Source organism: Lagopus leucura, unplaced genomic scaffold (assembly GCF_019238085.1).
Source record: "Lagopus leucura isolate 7727_CA_CO unplaced genomic scaffold, USGS_WTPT01 Super-Scaffold_1, whole genome shotgun sequence".
NCBI classification, from domain to species: domain Eukaryota; kingdom Metazoa; phylum Chordata; class Aves; order Galliformes; family Phasianidae; genus Lagopus; species Lagopus leucura.
In genome coordinates, this window is record NW_024962250.1 from 36,603,187 (window position 1) to 36,626,383 (window position 23,197).

At 41.2% G+C, this 23,197-nt stretch overlaps 1 protein-coding gene across 1 annotated transcript in view; it reads left to right on the forward strand.

The window, feature by feature from the left end:
• The window catches only part of KCNH5 (potassium voltage-gated channel subfamily H member 5), a 141,906-nt gene that overhangs the window by 14,961 nt on the left and 103,748 nt on the right, over positions 1-23,197 (forward strand). The window contains exons 3-5 of the mRNA XM_042866255.1: positions 4,608-4,714; positions 8,876-9,004; positions 22,238-22,353. Coding sequence (XP_042722189.1) covers positions 4,608-4,714; positions 8,876-9,004; positions 22,238-22,353 — 352 coding nt within the window. The remainder of the gene's footprint in view (positions 1-4,607; positions 4,715-8,875; positions 9,005-22,237; positions 22,354-23,197) is intronic.

Sequence of the window (23,197 nt, forward strand, 5' to 3'; positions counted from 1 at the left end):
GCCATACCATACACTGGGGCTGCTCATTTGTTGTGATGTTCAGTCTTGATTGATACTGGAATGGACGCGTGGCATTGCATTTGTGAATGATTTTTGATCCAGCTCAGGCAGCCAGGTAGTCCCATAGCCAGCTGGTAATCCCTCTGATTCTTGCACTTCTCTCATCTTTTTAATTAGCAACAATATGTGCATTGGCAGGAAAATCATGCTGAAATAGCTCAATAGAGGTGCCAGTCTCTTAGTTTCAGGGGCATTGTATAAAAGGCAAGGTACATATCACGCTTCCTGAATGTTGCATGATGGGATGGGTCAGTGTGCGTTCTTTCTGGGAGCACAGTACACCAAAAATTGCAAAAATGGCTGGAACAGAATTTATCATGTAAGTGAATGCTAAAATGCATGAGAATTTTAGCTGGAAAAACTTGTGTGCTTGTGTTGTGGTGCCAAATGGAAAGGAGCTGCCAGTTCAGAAGGAAATGGGAGGGCATCTGCAATTGCAACACCTCTGACATTCAATTAACTGCAAAACCCTTGTCTGAAGGTGTGCTGCTAGATTAACCAGCGTGTAGGAGAACCACTTGTTTCATGCCCAGTTGCCCATAGATATGACAATTTATACGTGATGAGTACATAGAAAGAATGAACAGCTCTAGGCCATTAAAACCCTATTAAACACCACAAATAATATCAGTGTTTAAAATTATTTCTTCTCAGTTAAGTTCAGTCTTCCAGGCAAGCCTTCAGAAGGGCAGACACCCTTAGGTGGCTGGTTAGAAGATCTGCCCTGCCATTTTGCACTTGGCTTTTGCCCCAGGCTTTCTTCTCCTTACCCTTCCTTGCACCTTGAGCCTCAGATCAGCATGGGAATAGCTCGATGCTGCTTTTGTTTTTAATGAGGAAACTTGCTCTGAGACCCGTTTGTGTGTTGCCTTCCAGCTGTACAGTGGGAGTAAATTGGATCTGCTTGCTGCAATTGTTTACAGGTTGCATTTCCACTGAAACACTTGCACGGCTCTGCTCAATGTCTCTGTTCTCCCTTGTTTTGATTTACTGCCACAGCAAGTGAGATAAAATGTCTGGGAGTCCTGGCTTCTGTGGAGCTAATGGCAAAATTCCCACCTTGCTCAAAGAAAAGGGGTTTTGCATTTTGGGTACAGTGTGCCAGACTTGAGACAAGTTAAATTTGATAGTGGGATGTTGCCTCTGTTAACAGATCTACCTATATGAGAAGACCCTCTGCAATGCCAAAGCTGTGTACAAAAACTTTTCTGAGCTCAACAGTGAGACCCAAGCACCTGCCTTACTTCTCCTTGGGAAAGAAGCCTGCTCCTGAACTCAAAGAATTGTGGGGCTATTGAAACATAGAACAGTATTTGCTATTCCTCTTGAGTAGACCTTGGTTGCTTGTAATTGATGTCTTTTCATCCGATACTTCTGGATAAACAGAGCTGTTAGCTGGATGTGGGTTCATATTCCTTCCATGTTTAATCTGCCCTCTTATCTAGTGAATTGAAATAGCCACAAACACCACCCTGGCATGCACTGCATACAAGGAGCTGCTCCAGTGATGCTTTTCTGGATCCTAACAAGGAAAATGGAAGCACAGTGCAAAGCTTTAGATGTGGCTTTTGCATGGAGGGATGCTTTCAGTGGAGGGCAGGAGGAATGGCATCTGAAATGGCAAATGGCCTGTTGCAGAGATGGGGAAGATTATGTAAGATTGTTTCTTTCTCTGAGTATTTCAGTAAGCTTTGTTTCTCTTGTTTCTCTTTGATAAGTCTGTTTTCTAGATAGTAAGATCCCCAGTAGCAGGCTGGCTGGCTTTTATATTTATGTCTTGTACAGTGTGCACTGAAGGAACTTGACAAGCAATAAATAACAAAAATATGAGGCAGAAAAAGACAGAGTGATTGACTGAAGAAGTAGGAGTCCCTCCATGTATACAAAATAGGACAGATTAAATTAAACCTACGATAAGCACAGATCTTATATAACTTGCACAGTGATTGGCTTGAAGGCCCTTTTGGTGCCTGCTAGTAAAAAATTGGTTTCTGAAAAATAGTTATTTCCTTCCGCAAGCCTTTTAAATACCTCTTTATACATGAAAACAATGCAAGATTTGAATTTTACAGATTTATGGCAATAATAGGCTGATACTAAAACATAAAGTTGATTAAATTTTTAATTCATAGAATGGTTTTAGTTGGAAGGGACCTTAATGATCGTCTAATTCCCACCCCTCTGCTGTGGACAGGGCTGCCACTCACTATATAAGGCTGCCCAGGGCCCCATTCTACCTGGACTGGAATGCCTCTATGGCTGGGGCACCCACAGCTCTCTGGACAGCAGTGCTGGGGCTTCACTGCTCTCTGAATAAAGAATTTCTTCCCAACATTTAACCTAAATTTTCCATTCCAGGAGCCTTCTCTGCTCCAGACTTAACAAGCCCAGCTCCCTGCAGCTTTTCTTCATAGCAGAGATACTCCAGCCCTCTGAGCATCTCCGTGGCCTTCCTCTGGTCCAGCTCCAACAACCACACCCCTCTTGTACTGGGGGCCCCAACCCTATATACAGTGCTCCAAATGGGGCCTCATGGGCAGAACAGGGGGGAATGGTCTCCTCCCTGCCCCAGCTGCCATCCCTCCATTGATGCAGCTCAGGATACTGTTGGCTACAAGTACACACTGTGGACTCATCCAGCTTTCCACCAGGTAGACCTAACGTGTAGGTCAGCGCTTGTAGCATTATGGATGGTTTGACATATTAATGGTAATCAATGACAACTTTCTGTATTATAAAGCCATCTGAAGTCATACGCTTTAGCAAATTTTCATTATTTTTTTCCTTTGAGACTTAAGAAAAATGTTTTTAAGCCTTGAGATGACAAAAAAAAACAAACCCAAAAAAACAAGAGACCCCTCCCCCAGCTCTTATTTTGTCTTGCAGATTTGAGCAGTCTTCTTTACCTCATCAGTGCACTGAAAAGGGTTAGATTTAAAAAGAAAAGCATTCAAACTTTTGTATGTTGCCAGCTCGTGTATAAAGCACTATTGGCTGAGCTGCTAAAGGAAAGGCAGGCCATTTGAAAGCGAGCAGCAAGCTGTGTTTTGCATTCCCTGAAGAGAACTATGTGAGTTAGTGACATGTGGTACCTTAATGAAGCCTCCTCCCCAGTAGTGTTCTGTCCTGACATCCATCACTGCAGAGACATCTCCATTGCTGTGCTGACCCAGGGCTTACAACACCATATTGTGGGAGCAGCCCTATCACTTCCCTGAGCCAGTTGTAGAGAAAGGATTCACCATCCAGCCTTCATTGAGTATTTGAATGTTTGCCAGGGCTCTAATCACTGTGTTGTTTTATTGTTTCTTTCAGAACAGTGGGCATAATATAAATATTTATTGAACCTCTGAAGGTCTGTTGATCAATAAAAAGGGAAGCTGGATTTAAGCCGCAGCAGCACTGATAGCCTTTCTTTTTCCCTCTCATATTCATAGGGCTGTGTGTTGTAGGTTTCAGCTGGAGCTCAAAACGTTTGTGAACAAAGAAGATGGAGGGGGGGAGTCTGATCAATGAGGATTGTATTCATCCAAGTGTCTGAAAGCTTTTATGCCATGCTCCATTTTCCTTCAGTTCTATAATTGGGAATTTGCACAGAGCAGTCTTCACCTATTTTTAATCCAGGGGAGATGACAAGAAACGCCTGGCTGTTTTCTCATAAAGGCTTTCACAAGTAAGGTCATTGCGGGTGGGTTAACTTGCACCAGTTGAAAGTCTGACCTGGAAAAGAGAGCAAAGATGAAGTGGTCAAGGTGCAAGAAATAGCAGGGCTAAATTTAGGTTTTTCTAATCTTTGTCTGGAGAGAGATGAGTCTTCAAAAATATTTCAATGTTTTTCCATATTTTCAGTGAAATATTAAAGAAATGTGGTACACCGTAAGAAAAAATGAGAGTGTGTGGTTATCTTTAGAAGTAATGCAGATATAGCTACAGTGGGACAACTCTGGGTGAATTCTCAGACAATTGCAGTAATTAGTTCTTACTGGGTAATTCCTACCTCAGTTTGTAATTGGTATTTAGATAAAGGATTCTGATCCTCTTGTCCCAGATGCATGTTGGCAAGATTAGATCTGCAACCATCAATATTGGGTCAGCTGACAGCTGTTACCTGTTGCAGGTCCTTGTCTTCCTTCAGCATCCTTTTCGAGGACTGAATGAAATTTGAGATGTTTTAAAGGTTTTGTTCAGTAATCTTCAATTTCACAGCAATATTCTCATGGCCTCAAGCTGTGGCAATAATGGTTTTATAGGCTATCAGCTCTTTTTCTAACAATATGCCCTTAAAGATACGCTCAGAAAAGCACTTAATGAAACATTAGATGACAGCAAATACATCTACTTTACATAAAAAAGGCAGTGATGGTTACTTACTATTGTAGGTTTTGTAACAGCCTTGCCACACTAACTATTTAAATGAAAGTAAATGATAGTTAAACTATGGTAAATGACAGTGAATAGCATCCCCAATGGCTATGCAGTCTGAGGTGGCTGCTTGTTGTTTTGCTTGTCTAGGAAGAATAGAAAAATGTTTTTTTTTTCTTTTTCAGTTTTATGTATGGTGAACTGACAGACAAGAAGACCATTGAAAAAGTCAGACAGACTTTCGACAACTATGAGTCAAACTGCTTCGAAATTCTCCTCTACAAGAAAAACAGTATGTATACATTTGTGTATTGTGTTGGGAGTGATAATGTGTATTTGTTATATGTCTATTTATACTGTGATATAATATATCAATGATGCACTATGTGTGTATATATATGTATCACTGTTGTGATAGCGCAAGGGGAAATGGTTTCAAACTGCAAAGTGCAACAGGTCTGGATATAAGAAACAAGTGTTTTACAATAGGGGTGGGGAGGTGCTGTTGCAGGTTGCCCAGAGAGGTGATGCAGACACACAGGGTTAGGCTGGACAGGGCTCTGAGCACCTGATAGAGCTGTGTGGCTGTCCCAGTTCACTGCAGGGGGGTTGGACCAGATGGCCTTTAAGGGTCCCTTCCAACTCAAAATGATTCCATGATAAAGTGCTATAATATATTTAATATATGCAATGGGTATATATGTATATTATAATATATAGAGAAGTGTATAACTATATACCAGATTAAAATAGTCATTTTGACATACAGATAAATTACGGGACAAGATGCGGGGAAGGAATGGGCTTTTTGGTCATCACTGCGCAGGAAAGCTCTTTTTTAAAGCAGAACAAGTGTTCAGATTGCCAGGGCTAGCAGGGGTTACCTGTATCTCAGATCTGAATCCTTGTTTCCACAATATGTTTAATTTTGAAGATTGTATTCTGAAAGGGAATCTGACTGGGTTTGATGAGGAGAAGAAATTCTCAATGAAGTTTCCCCTCAGGAAATATCCCCAAATGTGCAGAAGTAAGAAGCCATTCCCTCATTTTGTGAGTGGTTGCTCCCAGTGGTGGAGATGCCTCTGAGCTGTGAGGCTGTGGAAAGCAGTGGTGAGCCCTGAGGAAAAAGCTGGCTATGCCTGATTGTCCTTTTCACTGCAAACTCACATAAACCCTTAAAAACATTGAAGAGAGCATGCAGGATACCTCAGCTTCTCAAAACATACTCCTGTGCCTAACTTCTACCTTTCCTTTTTAAACTAAATCTTCTTGTATGTGCACTTAAATGATAGGAAGCATCTTCAGATTTCTGCAATTCTGCTTGCTTTGAAGCATCTTAGTAAACACTAATTAAAAAGAGAAGCAGAAATGGTTCTGAAGTCTGGCTGCTCCTATAAGTGCCTGTGATAACTCTCCAAGTGACCTCCTTTCAGTTCCTTGGCATATGGACGTATTCCCTAGATTCTGTGTCTACCTGCCCAATTCCTGTACAAGTCACCTGGTTACCCTCTCACATTATGGAGATTTTGTGGGACAGACCCCAGTTCTTTGCAGGTGATGGTGCCCAGCACCACCAGGCCTGGTGTCCAGGTGTTTGCAGGAGAAGATTTCAGCCTTTCCCCAACCCTGGCTTCTCTGTTAAATTAGAATGGTAGCTCCTGCTTGGCATGGGCCAGTTCTGAACCAAGTTCCTTTTCATTATATTTAAATATAAAAAGTGGAAAGTCTTCCCTTGGTCATCGTTCTTGTTCATTGTTGATTTTTTGCCCTGAGTTGTAGATTGCCTGCTTGATCTTGATGGTGTTTTAGGGATTTACTGAGCTGCAGTTGCCTTAATAAAATATTCACCTTTGCCCAAATCTCTAAGCCTGCACTTTCTGTAAGATGGGTAGGATTACAGAATGACCTCATGAACAAACACTCATTTTTTCTTTTTAGTCTTGAAAAAATACCCAGCCATAATATGTTGCCAGCTTCTTCTCCATTGCCCAACGCCCAGAACTTCAGCCTCTTGCTAACACCTAGTACATAGGTTCACCTTTTGGTTCCAGTTCAGCAACTGGCTTGCATTGGATTTGCTTCCATCTGTCACACACCAAGCTTTGTGAAATAAGGTTCTTCAAGAAACTGTGTGCTTCTCTTCCAGGCTGAGTATTGGAGCAGACAGGAAATAAACAATAGTATCTGTTGGTATAGTATACTTCTGAAAAATTTAGAGTTACTCTGTATAAAGGCTTGTGTTTATCACCTGCAGAGACCTTGTACTGCTTCTCTCCTGTGCGGAGCTTGCAGTGCTCACCAAGCACTTTCCCACCTGGTGATGATGCAGTGGCACAGACTGCCCAGGGATAGGTGGAATCGCTGTCCCTGGAGGTGTTCAAGAACTGTGGAGATGTGGCACTGAGGACGTGATCAGTGGGCATGGTGGGGGTGGTGTGTGGGTTGGACTAGATGATCTTAGGAGCCTTTTCCAACCTTAATGATTCTATGATTATGTAAGACTGTAGCTCCAGAAGTGCTATATATTTTTATTTGTACCACAGCTTTTCCTTTCTTATTCATTCCTTTGTGTTTTCAGCAAAGGGAGATCTTGAAATCGAGAAATTCCTTTCTATCCTCCTGTCCTTCAGCACAGTGATGACCTTTCAGAGCTGTCGTTCTCAGGCTGCATACATAGGGCTGCTGCCTTCACATGCATCCTTAGTTTTTAACCTAGTTAGCAGTTTTCAGGTGCAGATCTTCAAGTTTGCTACAGATTTCTTCTGTTTTACTGCATTCCTTCTTGTATAGCTCTCAGCTCTACCCACCTAGCTATTCAGCAGCAGTGTAGGCATGTACATGTATACATGTAACACTTGGGAAACTGCCTTGCCTGCTTTTGAGCTCCTGCCCAGATTGCATTTTCTACAGCACTACCTACCTTGCCTCTGTCTTTGATTTTTAGCAGTGCTGTTGTACAGGTTATTTTGCCTACTTTTGGAGCTTTTCAAAGGGTGCTGTTGAGTTGCCAGGTAAAAATGAAAGCACAGCATCACTCCAGAGATCTGCAGCACTCTTTCTTAGAATATATGAAAAGAGCGTTTTATCTTGGGTTAGCCACTGGGAATAGAAAGAGCCAAGTAATCAGCATAATGGCTCTGGAATTACCACCAAAAGCAGTCTCCTGTCTCACTCACCTCTCCAGTTTGCTGTCATTGAGTTATTGCTTTAATCCCAATAGAGCAGTGCTGAGTTTTACCATGAACCCTTGTGGATTTTGACTTTCTCTACAGCAGTCCTGTTCTGAGTGGGTTTTGTTGCCCTCTGGGTGTCCATCACTCGGTTCCTGGCACAGCTCCCAGATGGATATGGTATACTAGAGGAGATTTGGAGGGGCCAGCAATGCCCTGGGATGTCAGGGAGTGAGCAGCTTGTTTCAGCGTGCCAGCGCTCAGGCTGGCATTCAGACAGCTTAGGAGAAAAGCCATTATATCACCTGACTGAAAGCACATCAAATCCGAAAGCTGACTGTGAAGGCATTCGTTGGGCAGCAAGTGGAGGTGTCGTAAAGCTGGGAACATGTGGGCTTGGAGTTTTGTCTGGTGGCATGCAGCTCTGACACTCATGTCTTTGCAGATGAACAGGGAACTTCTCAACGAATGTTTGAAGTCTTTTAGGGTTTTGCCCATTTGCAGAGCAGATCTGCATGTACTCGTGGAGCCTGTCGCAATGAGAAAATGGAGGATGTCACTATAAACAGGAAATCAAATCTGCTTATTTGTCTAGTTAGGGCATTTAGATGCCTGAATTAGTTTGAGTTCTCTTAAATAACAGAGTAGCATCAAGTTGGATATTAGCCATTCAGATCAGATACAAGGAAAAATTTCTTCTCGGGAAGAGTGGTGAAATGTTGGCACAGGCTGCTCAGTGAGGCAGTGGAGTCACCACCCCTGGAGGTGTTAAAAAAAACTGTGGAGATGTGGCACTGAGGGACATGGTCAATGGGAAATGTGGTGGGTATGGGTTAGGTTGAACTGTATGATGTTATTGTTCTTTTCCAACTTTAACGGTTCTATGACATTTCAAAAGCATTTGGCAGTGTACTCCATCAGTTTTGGTTTTGGTAGCTTCATATTATGTGAAGAAGCATTCAAAGATGTCCTCAGTCTGTTTTTTTTTTTTTCTTACCTGGCTATCCTGCACAGAGACATGGTGGGGAAGACCAAGAGCAAGTTCTGTCTCTTGTTATGGACTAGTTAGATTGGTAGCATCACCCCCATTCAAATTTAAGAATGAGAATAGGTTGTTTTCCTTTGAGGAGGTAAAATGAAATATCTGGTATGTGTAGTTTAGGATCACATCTTGGTATTACTACATGTGTTTTATATGATTTATAAATTATCCTATGGACAGGCTGGGGGAAGATTGTGCTACACCACAGTCCAATGTCACCTTTTTGTCACCTTTTCTACAGGAACCCCAGTTTGGTTCTACATGCAAATTGCTCCTATAAGAAATGAGCATGAAAAAGTGGTTTTGTTCCTGTGCACTTTTAAGGATATCACTTTGTTCAAGCAACCAATAGAAGACGATTCAACAAAAGGTAAATATGAAATACACTATTTTGTTTTGTTTTTGTAATTGGTTAAGTACATGTTCAGACTTAGTCATGTCTCATGGCTGTGATCTGAATCGTGCTTTCAGAATTGTTTTGTGACATGTCAGAGTTTAGATGCCGTTTTTGGAAATGATTGATTAGAATTGAAAAGTAAATCATTGTGAGCAGAATATTCCCTAACAATGTTTCGCCAGAGCTGCAAACCTTTTAACTTTGTAATATCAATTTTTCTTCACCATGGCTAGTATTTGCTAAAAGTGGCATGATTTTTAGTTACTGTAATACTATGTTGCTTTGGGAGACCTTCTACAAAACTTCTGTTTTCTATTTATCAAAAATGTCAACTTATTTGCTTTGAAGTGTTGGTCTTACCTCCCTTTCTTGTTATTGGAGCTGAGATGCAGAACAAACAGCCCATCTGGGTATCTTTTTGCTGACCAGCCATGATGTCTGTATGGCAGTGGATGTTCTGCTTGTTTTTGATAGCTCTTGCTGGTGATGGTTGCTGAGGCATGCAATGCTCTCATCACCTGATGACCCATGTTGAACAGAGAAAATTGGTGGGCGAAAAGGTGCAGAGGATCTGGCAACGTTCTGTGCTCTGATTGTAAGATGCATGACTGGTGTCTTATGTATATTGCTCTGGATAAAAGAATGTGTGCTCCCATAAGCAAGGACATTCTTACGGTGGAATCCTTACCCCATTTTCTCTAGGAAGTTGTCTTCTAGTAATGAATTCCTTGCTCTGTTTTTCTCTTTGTGCTTGTAGAAGGCTTGATTTCTCACTGAGAGCCATGTGCCCTTTGAGATGCTGCCTTTAGGATAAAACTCTTGTCATTTGAATGCAAACAATTTAAGTTGCTTTCTGATGATATGTAGGTAACACATGCTTGGGTAACTGAAATGTAGATTGAGAAAGTCATACTTGAAAAGCCTCTCTTTGTTCTAACACCTAAAAATAAGACTTTTTTTTTTTGCCTACAGAGTATTATCTGTGAGTTATAAGATCCAGATATAGGAGAACCTTCTCAGCCAGCATAAGTTTTACTGCTTCTACAATTCAGTTGGTATCCTGCAAATGTTCCTTTGGGTTCTCAGCCTGGGAGGTTTGTTCTCTGGGTAGGGAGAGATGTTCTGCGGATGCTGAGTTCATCCGCTCCCCATCTTGTGGTTGAGGAAGAGCAGAATCCACCTGGCATCCATTATGGAAACAATATGTGTTCCTATGGGAAAGAGCAATAGCTGCAAAGTAAGTAATGAGTCTAATGCTGTGAGTCTCCAGTGAGGGGAACCATTAGTTACAGTGTCAAGTATCAACTATGAACATTGCAAAATATTGTCATCAGCAGCCAGAGAGGTTTGACTGCATGTTTAAAGAGCTCTTACTTCTGTAGAAGTTGTACTTCAAAAACAAAACAAAAAAGCAACAACCAAACAAAATAAACAACAAACAGTACAGCTACATCTGTCTTTAAGGCATACAATTAGAGCCTTAAGAATTTCCTTGGAGAACTCTGATTACAGCATTGATTAACATTGATCAATACGTCCAGCAAACTCCATAATTACAAACCACTGACCTGACTGTTTTCTTCTCCTTATGCGTATTTTCTTCTATTTTTGCATAAATTAGAGTTTCTTTTATATTGACAATATATTAAAATATCATATTCAAATATTAACAACATTTCACTGCTGGAAAAGCAGCACCGTTGCAGTACAGTTTGCATTTCAACTGGGTGGATCAGCAGGATCCCACTGCACTGGGATCACAGCCTTGTTTTGTCAGAGGTAGTGCTGTGAGATATGCATAATTCATTGTCCTTGCAGATAACATTACAATGTGCTTAGAAGCTGTCAGGCCACTTTCTTTTTGAATTATGAGATTGGTAAACATATACATTACAATTTAGGGGAGAAATTTTCAACTTTTGTAAAAAGGTTTTTTGATAGGATTGTGCTGTTAAGTGCTGGGATTTGTCATTGGAAGGGCTATTTAAAAAAGAAAAAAAAAAAAAGATTTTCCTTTGGAAATTCTGCCAGGACCATGCAATACATAATACATAAGTAACTATGGTGCAGATGAGTTACTGTCTATTACTTATGGGAGCAGTAAATTTGAGATAAAAAATTCAACAGAAATAAAATATTGATGCCATTATGCAATAATCTCCCCATACCAATGCATTCTGCCCTGTTTGAATGTACGTTGCTTTGTTGTAAAGCTTCAGTGTATCACACTCCTTGGAGGTACAAGGATTTGGTATTTAAATCATTACAGTGGGTGTAGCTCTGCTGCAGGATGTCTGCATGTCAATAAATGGTTGTGCTTGCTGGCCACACTTGTGGCTGCAAAACAGTTGGTGTGTGATGCCCTCCTTTCTTGGGCAGCTGCTGTTTTGGGGAACCAGCAGTGGTGCCTCCATAATAAGGATGCAGACATGTTCAGAGGTGTTGGGGAGCTTGTCCTGTTTGTGAGAACAGGACATTAAACCAAAATATTCATCTTACTGCAGAATATCCTACACCCACCTTGCAAGGCAGAGGTGGGATTTTTGCCCAACATAGTCTCAAAACCACGACTGCTGAAAGGCACAGCACAAAAAATATAGTTGATATCACATGGACTGGCCCTGTGGTAGGGAAGGGAGTTGGAGAGGGCTGGGGCACTGTGACAGATGGTGGGTGTCTGCTTACCTGTGTGCTCACATTTGGCTGTGCTCATGCTGTCAGAAAAAAGGGAGGAGGAGGAGGAGCAGGAACAGGAGCAGGAGGAAGGGGCTGTGCTTGCAGGAGGGAGCAAAAGGGGAAAAATGTTCCAGGTCACCCAGCAGGCTGTGAATTTATTGCTGTCCAGAAAGCTGTTGAAGATTATGGGACTGAAAAAGCATGACTGGAGAAAGGGAGTATTTAAAAGTTACCCTCCTCAGGTAAAATACATTGTCAGAGATCAGAAACCTCAATTTTCTGAGCATACAGTGAGTACAACAGTGAGAATGTGACGGACTTATTTTCCTGACCTATCATGTGGGATACTGTTATAAAACACAGAGCAGTTTATTTGTTATTCTGCTAATCCCACTGACACAGAGATGTTAAGCGCCTTGGATTCCTTCTGATTCTCCCTCCACCCCTCCAGGAGCATGCATACGCCTCTATAGAGTTACAGAAAATGAAGACAAGACTGAAACACCCAAGCAGTGTTTTAGCCAGTATTTAATAAGCGGTGTTAACAGTGACCAAAAAGTAGTTGTATCCTCATAACTGGGAAGAGTCTGACTGTGAAAGCCTAATTAATAGGCTGAAGGGAGGCCTCTTGGTGGTCTGCAGCTCCTCACAGGGAGCAGAGACACACCACTGAGCTTTGCTCTTTGTGACAGCAACAGGGCTCAAGGGAACGGCATGGAGCTGTGTCAGGGGAGGGCAGCTGGGGGTGAGGGAAAGGCCAGTGGGAATGGAGCAGGCTGCCCAGGGTAGTGGGCACAGCCCTGAGCTGCCAGTGTTCAGGAAATGCTTGCATGCTGTCCTCAGACATAGGGTTTGGGTTTTGGGTGGTCCTGTGTGGAGCCACGGGTTGGGCTCAGTGATCCTTGTGGGTCCCTTCCAACTTGGGATATTCTATGATTCAGTGATTCAAAGTCCGCAAAACCAGCATCTCATGTAGAAGTGGTTAAGGCAGTGATAACAGAAGGAGACATCAGTGATACACAGGGTGTGTTTACTCTTGGATGAAGGTGCCACCAGCAGTTGTGTAGGTGCAGAGAGAAGGGACAAGAGCGATCTGTTGACTTGTTTGATGGTTTGTAGGCTTGTGTGTTGGTGGCTACGTGAATTGTAATCGGTGGCAGCATGGAAGGAGAGGTGAGAAGACTAGTGATGGGGCAGGGAGGTGGGGCAGGCGTGATGGTGGTCACCAGGACAATCCATTATTTGCCACTGAAAGAGCTGTGCTGTGTTTTGTCTGCTTTTTCTTTCCTTGTACCTCTTTGGTAATATGAACATTTATCTGATCTGGATTCAGTACTGGGCAATAGGTCATAATAGGTCATATCTGTGGTGGTGAAGAACCAGCTCTCCAGGTGTCCGGACTGAACGCCTTACACAGCAGAGGTGGAAGGCCATTACAAGCATATGAAGGTATTTTCTTCCAGAGCATAAAACCCAAAGAATCTTCTCTTTTATGTTTGTACCATTCTAGGGTCACAGTTGGATGCTTTTACCAGCTTGCTGTGCTCTTATTCTGCCTTTACCTAGTGGCCTTTTCAAAGCATCTGAAAGCATTCAGCCCCTCCAAAGGCACACAGTGGTAATAATCTTATGTTTATTTGTCATAAAAAAAAAAAAAAAAAAAAAAGCCATTTTTCTAGGCCCTGTTAGGAGGGCAAATTGGTCCACTTAAAATTTTAACACAGTTTAAAGCCAAGAATACTGTAGATGATATTAAACTGAAAGTTTAAGGAAGGAAGAAGGCTGGAATTTTTTTTTAGGTTATGGTGAAGTGCAACCTAGTTACACAATAGCTTTTTTTCCATTGTTATCACCAGTGAAAGAAAAACATGGCCTTCAGGTAAAGTTAAAAGTTTGCTTGCCTGGGATTCTCACTGGTTGTTTTGAGTCTCTTTTGAAAGAAGTATCAAGTTTTTCTGCAGCTGCAATTGGCTGGGAAGTTCCTGTGAATACTGATGGAGATGGAACCTTTGATTAGGGTGCAACAATGTGCTAATGAGGCTCCTACAGCTCTGGACTGCGTGCCCTTAACAGATGGGATCTGGAGATGGCACAGCAGTATCCTAAAGGGTTTTTTTCATGGTACTGCCAGACTTTGATAATCAAGACTGTCTGGGACAATGCTCTACTGCTTCTAGTGATGTAACTCTTTATGGTTATATAACTTCATATAATGATACAACTGTATCTCAGAGTGTGACAGGGCTATAAAAAGTGTGCCAGTTGCAGAAATACGCACTTACACGCTTGCTAATCCTTGCTAAGCCTATAATTCTGATCCTTTTTTATCTTTAATAAGTGCTGGTTATTAAGCATATATAACTAGTTGCACATGGGAAATTTTTCCTTGAGGGGGTATCAATCCTAGTGATAATAGAAGAAGTGGGTGGAGGGATTAGAGCATGAAAATGAGGTTTCTACCTTTAGCTGAAGCACAATGTACCTTGTTGAATACATCACCTTGACAGTAATCCATAACAGTAATTTAATAGGTCACAATTTGGATATCCTCTCTGTGTGTTCACTGCACTTTACCATGGTTGTAATTATGGGGTTTTGGTGCTTCATAGAACCAAATACAGTTTGTTCTGCTGCTGTTTCCCATTGCTCTGATCTTCAGGGTTTCATCCCTAAGTGTCTTCAGGCCCCAAGGTGGTTACCTCTAGCTGTCTGTTCTCTCTTGGGACCATCTAGCCCACGTGAAAGGATTTTGTGCAGGATGACACAGAAGCGGTCATTTGCCTGGACTCTAAGGGGACTTCCGATGGGAAGAGTAGACAATGCATAGGAATTGTGCTAATATACAGACTCTCGGTGTTTGAAACCATCTATGTTGGAAGTACACAGCTTTCTAATAAGTAGGAAGACCTTCTGAGGTGCCCTCATTCTGTTCCTGTAGTACCGATGTCCCCATTAGTGTCTTTGGTGATGTGTTAGTGGTAAACTGGCCCCTGTTCTTGCTTTGCCACTGTGATGAAGAGTGGAGAATTTCCATATCCAGTGCTATTTGATTTCCTTCACAGAAATCAAGTACATTTCTGAATCTGATATTGTATTTTGAGGTCTGTGTGTGCTCTTTTAACAGCCCAGGAAGAATATTAAATGTCTGTAAATTTCTACAAATAAAATGTGTAATGAAAAAAAAAATCTCAATTGAAATCAAATGTAGCCCTGTGAGAGATTGAATTAAACTGCAAGTTGATCTTTATAGAAGTAACACTTTGTATTTGGATACATTTTATGTTGAAAATTGAACATTTATAAGCCTTATATAAAATAATAACTGCAAATGCAGTAGAGTTAAGGTTTTTAAGATTCTAATGTGTATATCAAAGGCCATTATGTTTCTGTAAGCTAATCTTTTGCTTAACCCTGAACTAAACCATCCTTTTCAAAGTCCAGTACTGATTTAGAACTCTGAACAGAATCCTCTGCATTTCATATTTTTCTCAATTTGTTACACTTATGGCTTTAAAGGGAGTGTTTTATTTAAATTAACCTGGCTTCAGCTTCTTGCAGTGGCATCTTCTTAAACACTTATTCTACTGTACTAAAAAAAAAAAAAAGTTTCATTAAGGCACTTGCAGATGTAATCAAGCCATCCCTCAGCCTCCTTTAGATAAAATAAATGAGCTGTGCTCTTTAAAGCTTTATCTGGCCTGAATTTGGAGGTCTGGTGATGGCAGATACCAGTGTTTCAGCTGCATTTAATCCAGCTTGTTAGCAGCAGTGGGGATGAAGCTGGTAGCATGGATTTAAGCTTACTGGGTCTGAAATACATTTCTGTAGCTGATTATATGTTGAAGCTAGGTGAGTTCAATGTTTTCTATTGCTCATCCTTTCTAAGTTTAGCTCTATTGTATTTTTCAAGAGAAGGTAACTTTTTGGCAGAGCAAACCACATATGGAACTAACAAGACTAAGATCTCTGGATCCTTTAAGAACTGCTCTTGCTAGGGAAGTTTTCCTTTCCCTGCTGTAAATACAGTTTGCGTCTCTTTTCATCTACATACCTGATGTCAATGTAAAACACACTGTATTGGCCCAGTCCTAGTTATCTAGCACATCATCCTGATGAACATTTCTCTAATGTTTCTGTTGTCTGACATTTTGTCAGTGACTTTCAAGCCATAGACCTTATAGAAGAAGACCTGCCCACTTGGGTCAGAAATGCTTTCAATAATAACTTTTTACTGCTTACTTTTTTTGCTAACTTTCTAACTACTCCTCCTTTAATATCTGGCAGGTAACAAGTTCTTTATCCATTTAATCTGAGATTTACTGAACTGCATGCCCTTAATATTTTGTCAGGAGTGTCACGCAATGTCAAGTCACCAGTGATTGCCATATAGGAGGATCTGGGAGAATCATCCTTGTTCTGTGGCTCCATTTGGCTGATGCGTTTGGCCTCCAGCTTGGGCAAGGCAATTGACCATCTCTCTGAAAGCAAATTTATACTCTTAGCAAATAAATAATGAAATTAACGTTGCTGGGCATTGTACATCATTCCATACTGACAGCCATTCCTAATATTCCTTTTCTTTTTGCCTTTATTAGATGTATTGAAAGTCAGATTAGCTTTTTTGTCATTTTGTGTGGTGCTGAGATCAAACAAGGCTCCTTCTATTTACTTGTTCTTCCTCTTTGCCCTTTCTGCATATGAGTAAAGAAAGCCTTTTGATCATGTCTGGAAATTCTTTAAAAACATTATAATTATTGAAGTAAATCCGGCCAGAGAAGGCTTTTTTTTTTTTTCCCTGTACGTTTTGAGCTTTCCAAGACCGTTTCAAAATCCATAATTTCTCATGCATGTATGTAATTGTTGTCCCTTCCAATCCCTGTCTGCTCTGCTTATATTGCATTTTAATTTCTCATTGATGACCTTCTCTTGAGCCTGATCTTTTGTCCAGTATATTTCATTGACCATTTTGCTCTCAGATAAACTAAAAGCTAGTTGGCTGATATTTACAGTATTCAGGCTTTTTTTTTTTTTTTCCCCTCCTAAAATTACATTTTTTTAAATACAGTTACGGGATATAAGTCCTTGGTGGCCCTATGTGCGTGCGAATAAAGTTTAGCTTAGTTGCAGAAACATGAAATTTAAGTAATTGTGCACTGTAAATTTGCAGCTATGTCAGAATGAATTACACAAATACGTTGTGTACCAAATGTAACCTAACAATATATAAATCTTACCAGTAGATCATTAGCGTTGCTGCGTTTCATGGAGAGGAGACTGAAGCTCAGAACACTGAAATGGTATGCTGAAGATTACCTGGTGATTCCTTATCCATTTTGAGCTCCCTAGTAGTTTTAGTGGGTGGATGCTAACTGGGAATGCAGAATTGATGCAGATAAGAGGTCAGGTGTAAAAATTATCCCAAGAGTGCAGTTCACTGTCAGACAGTGGAATGCACAGAATTTCAAGTAGGAAAATTTATCCTAATATTTTGAATTACATTTGCATAGCTGGTGTGGTTCTTCGGCTCATGAATAGTTTTACTGCATCATGGGAGTGATTGAGCTTTGTTTGACTATTATTCTATTTATTCAGGAATCCCATTTATCTCTCTATCTTGAACAAAGCAACAGCAGGATGACGAAGTTTTCTGATGAGAGAGTGAGCTCTTCCAGCCATATTTTACCTGCAGTAAAGAGCAAATAGCCAGCCATTGCAATGACCTTGCTGTCTGAACGTCTATAAATAATAGAGATTTGTAGATGCTAAGTTCTGATGCACGAGGATGAGCCATATTATCAATTGACATCCAAACTACCTAAATGAGTGGTGCTAGCTCCTTGCTTTTGTGGATAAGTCAATGGGTATATATGATTTAAACACTCTGTGTGTTAAGTGTTTCATGCTACATAGCAAGGGGTGAATAATGACCTTTCCATGGTCTGGAGTTGTAACACTCCTTCAGGCAGGAATCCACATGAGCATTGCTGTCATTACTCTTTGTTTTTTACATAGAATATCATTGTTAACCCAGGTGTTCTCACTGTAGTCTGAGGTATTGGATAGTTTCATGAAACACTGATTTAAAAGCCTTCATTATTTCTGTTCCTTTTGAGATCAGGCAAACCCTGACTAAAAGGTTAATTGAAACCCAGTAGAGCTACGCTTATGTTTTATTAGGGGGGAAATAGTCATGCCTAGATTTTTCTAAGCAAGTGCACTATAAACAATGTTAATATCTTCCCTTGAGATTTTAAACTCTTCATAAACTCTGGTGTATGGATTTAGCTTTAAAATAATGTAATATAGTTTATGAACTGGAGATTGTAACAATTTTTTCAGTGTATGTGTTAGATGGGTGGCTGAATCCATATTTGAACCTGTACGCAAATACGACGAACTCCTAATTACAGTAGGAGGGGAAATGGAAAGGTTTTCTCACTTGCAGATACTCATATTTGTAAATATTATTTCTGAAGGCAATGGACATGTGTATTGATGGCTGAGGTCTGTATAGGAAGATCTTGCAAGTTCCTTCCAACCCAAACCATTCTGTGATTGTATTCCATCACTTCTGAAGAAAACCACCTGAAAGGAAGACTGTTTCTTCATCTTGAGCCACCCATTTTGGGACTGGGTGCTTGAGGAAGCCTCCTTATTGGGCTTTCTTTAGATAGCTTTTACTCTTTTTATTCTCTGCTGTATTCCACAGCAGCATCTTTGTCCTGGATGACTTTTCTTCAGACTCGGAGAGGGCAGTATAAAATGGGAACTGAAGTTAACTGAAGTTGGAGATGGACAAGAGTGTTTGTGTCAGATCCAGCTCTGTGGTCTATTAGTGGGAAGAAGAATGGTGACCAGAAGGGCAGGGATAGAGGTCCCTATGGCAGTGCAAGAGTGAAGTTCACAGAAGGTCTGTGAACACAGGGCAAACGTCTAGTGCTGCTTGTGGTAGAGCTGTTAGAAAAGCAGGGCTGTTCCCATCCTGGCTGTCCAATATAAAACACAAGTGATTCAGGTCTCAGGAATAAAGATGTATGGGCATAATAATACTTCTGTTGGAGCAGTAACTGCTGAAAAGGAACCTACTATAATGAGTTAGTTGTTTCAGTTAAACTTGGACTTTCTGACTCTTGAGGGGTGGTAGGAAAAACTCTGGTGTGGTAAACTTATATACAAGATGCCATCTCTGCATATGGAGTCATTAACAAGAAAACTGGAAATGCTATTTCCCACTTTAGCTCTGCAGCAGTTCTCAAGTAGTTCATGCACCTACGGAGTGGTTGAGAGAGCAACCTGAAACATCTGGAAAGCTGTTCTCCACCAAGTCCAGGAAGTGTTTGGGTTCTCTGCCTGCTTCACTTGACCCAGTGCCTACTTCCCTTCTGTGTTCCTATGTTCTCTCAAGCATCCTGACACAGTGCTGACAGCTTCAATTTATGTTGTATTGGCTCAAGTTTGAAAGACGTATCAATTCTTTAAGGATGAAAAAAGGAAAATTAATTTCTTTTAAGAAATCTTTGTCTCAGCCATTATTTCAGGTGTGCCACCAAACCATGCCTGCTGCAGTTAGCTCCAAAGGACTGTCAAATCAGTGATCCTAATTAGAGCAAGAGACCTGAAGAATATTTTGCTGATAAAAAGCATTGTACTGTGACAGAAACCATGGAAGAGGAAAGAAAGTTATGTGCTTGGAAGGACAACGTACAGCTTGGCCAAGGCAGAGCCTAGTTTGGTTGATGTTTATCAGCATGCTTGTCTTATTTAAGTCCTGTTTTAATGTGAATACTGTTGTCTAACCTGCGTCTTTGATTTCTTGGCAGTGTGAGAATTTCAATTTTAGTAATGGGCACCATCAGTGAGGTAACCCAGTAGGGTTTCTGTGTGAGAATCAGCACTTGTTTTGAATCACGAGAATGAATGCAAATCATGAGGTTTCTTAAAAGCAGGTTGTAAGTTCTCTTTTTGTCAGTGAATCAGAAAGTAATCAATAAAAACGAAGTGAAACAATTATTTTATGTATGCTATTCCAGAATTTTCTGTCTGGGGTGGTTTACATCTTCCTCTGAAATACCCAGCTTGGCTTCCTTCAAGGAGAAGCAGCTGCTGATATAATCTGGTGCCATGTTGCCTTTGTTCCTAAGAATTTGAGTACAGTGATGCAGGTTCAGGGTATTATTTTTCAAGTGGAGCCATGTAAGAAAGACACAATCCAGTTGAGTTGAAGAGAGAATCAGAAGTGTTGTGGTTTTTTTTGTTTTTTTTTTTTCTCCTTCTTACGGCACTTGTTTGTGCCACTCTTTTTCTCCTTGCAGACTGAGAATATCAGTGAGGACAGGCAGTCGCTAATATATGCGATAAAATTATCATTCATTTTAACAGTCTCTAGAGGAAAAGATAGGAAGGAATCATTTGAAGAAACATTGACAGCAGTAGGCAGCTATGCAAATTGTTACCTGATCTATTTAAACATACACATTGGTTTTAAATATAATTCTGAACTTAGCTAATTTATTTCAAGGTCAAGGAACACAGAGATGTACCCTGTACCGATTATTTCAGACGCAAGGCAGTGTGTATACATTTTCACCTTCCTACTCATACCCTAGCATCTTTCTGTCGCTGTATTTTGCTCTTGGGCTGTAAATAGGAAACAAAGGAACTTGCTGCTTTTTAACGCTTTTGCAGAGAGAGAAGTTGAAGTGTGTAGAACGATGATGGACTTCGTGCTGAGTTACAAAAAAGTCATGTTAGCGTATTATTGCTTCTAATCTCCAGAGTCGTGGCTCTCATGGAACAGAAAGAAATATAAAAATGTGGAGTCTCCAAATGAGGTTGGAAGGGTTTTTGTGAAAACTCTTCTGTAGCCCAACACAGAGCTTTGGTCTTGGTGGAGAAAAGACACTATGAAATACTTTACACCTTCAAAAGAAGAGATCAGGCCAAATGAGCAGAATAGTAAACTTGTATGCTAAAATGTGTGGCTTTCTTCATTCTCATGACAATGATGATTTCATCGAGGTGGAAAAGAAATACTTGAGAAAGACAACGTTCTTCCATGCTTTTTATTTTTTACAGTTGAAGGGTCCCTGTCATTTGGTACCTGTATTATATAGCTTCCCCAACTCGTCGTGGTGTCTGTGGGAGACCTTCCCAGGCTTTCTGAACATGTGGTGTTTTTTTCTTATATAAGATGATGACCAGGGATTTCTTAGTAGTTTTGCTTTTGTAAGAGGAGAGATATTTTGAGAACACAGATTTTTGTGGTGCGTCATAGGAAAGGGATGCAAGTTAGTACCAGAGACCATCTCCTATCATTGCCAGCCCTAGACTGCTGTCAGAAGAGGCATTTAAGCATAAACCAAGCTAGTATAGAAATATTGTGTTTCCTTTCTCATATCTGACACTCTCTCTAATTTTCACCTGCTCAGCATTCAAGTTAAGTAAAAATATAGCTTTCACCAAAACCATTTCCTATCCATAACATGTTTGATATTTTATGCACGCTTTTGAGGTAAGATAGCAGGTTATGCCTGGCTGAACTGAGCGTTGCACAAGTGTTGGTAAAACCACTTCAAAATAACATTATATCAAAACAGGATTAAAGACACAAACTAAAAACTCCTTTGCTCATGGGGAGGTGTTTCATTCCTGCAGACATCTGAATTTTCAGTTTTCCTGCTTAACGCTGCAGTGCTGTGCTGTTGAACCCCCTCGCTTTTCCTTTGCTCCCGTTGCTCTGCCTCATCCAATGACGCACCTGTGCCAGCTGTCACATACGGGCATTTGTCCAAAAGCAGTGACTTAGTGGCACGCTCCTGGCTCTGCGCTGCTGTCACTTCTAAACACCGATTGCTCCTTTCTGAACTCTGCAGAAAAACGTTCCCCAGTGTGAAGGTCTCAAGCGACCATTAGAGCAGCTGTTTATCATTAGTTTAACAGCTAAATGTATTGCTTAGTGCAATTTAAAATCTAGCGCTTCATCTGTCCGTAAAGTCTTACAGTTTTTCTACTTTGAAACATGCACCCCTGGATTTGGCTGATTTTTTTTTTTTAATTATTTATTTATTATGTCCCTGAATTGTATCAATAATCAGATCAAGGAGCAGTAACAACTTAAGGATCCAGCTTCTGGCTGGAGGAATGCACCAGTTGGTGGCTGGGGAGGATTTCACTTCTGCAGGGTTTACAGATGTGGTAAATTCAGTGCTTAATAATTAGTTTGTAGCAACCGAGTAACTCCCCAGAAGGCTGAAAGCGCAGTGCGATTCCTCTATCACAGTGTCTCCAAAAGCTAGAAGAGAGAACAAGCCAGAGCATTTTGATTTTACTCAGGTTTACTTATGTTTGCCTTGAAGCAGTGGTATTCTTGCTCTTCTGCAACGTTGTGGAGCCTGGAGCCAGAACTTGCTCTGTGCAGCAATTTAGAGAAACTACCCAAGTCTGAGACTTAATATCAGTGAACGCATAGGAGATTTACTCATGTTGAATGGGGTGTAAGTGCTTGTGACCGTATTTTTTTCTTCCCTGCAGGCTGGACGAAGTTTGCACGGTTGACGCGGGCCCTGACGAACAGCCGGAGCGTGCTGCAGCAGCTGACGCCGATGAACAAAGCTGAGGTGGTGCACAAGCATTCCCGCCTGGCTGAAGTAAGTGGGACAGACACATTCCTTCTTCAGGCAGGAAGAGATGGGAGAGGGAGGAGGAACAACGTTTCTGTTAATAAATAATATTTTTAGGGTGATGTTTCCAGATTTTGATTTTTCAGCCTCTGCTATCCTCTTCCTTAATAAGCACTGTGTGCCAAGTGTATATTTCCAGGACAAGTCATGCTCTTTCAGTCATCTGATGGCTTGGGCTAGAATAGGCATTAAAGCCACCCAGTCCCCTTCTGTGGGTTGGTTGCCTTCCACCAGCTCACGCTGCCCAGGACCTCATCCAGCCTGGCACTGGGCACCTCCAGGGATGGGGTGCCCACATCTCTGTGGGCTGCACTGCCAGGGCCTCACTGCCCTGTGAGTAAACAGTCTCCTCCAAATGTATGTATCTCCCCTCTTTCAGTTTAAAATGGTTCCTCATTTTCCTTTCACTTCCAGACTACGTAGCAAGTCGGTCTCCCTCCTGTATATAAGACCTGTTTAGGTACAAGAAGACCACAATGAGGTCTCCCTGGAGCCTTCTCTTCTCCAACCTGAATGAGCCCAGCTCCCTTGGCCTTTCTTCACTGAAGAGGTGCTCCAGTCCTCTGATCATCTTCATAGTCTTTCTCTGGTCACACTCCAACAGCTCTGCATCCTTCTTATGCTGGGGACCCTAGGTCTGGATGCAGTATTCCAGACGGGGGCTTCATGAGGGCAGAGTAGAGGGGGACAATCATGGAAACAATCTCTTGGTTACTCTTACAAGGTCTAATTTCTGAACGTAGCTCCAAGTTTGCTGATTGCTGCTTAGCTTGGGGTGCAGTTTGGTCTTCGACTTGCTGTCTCACAGCAG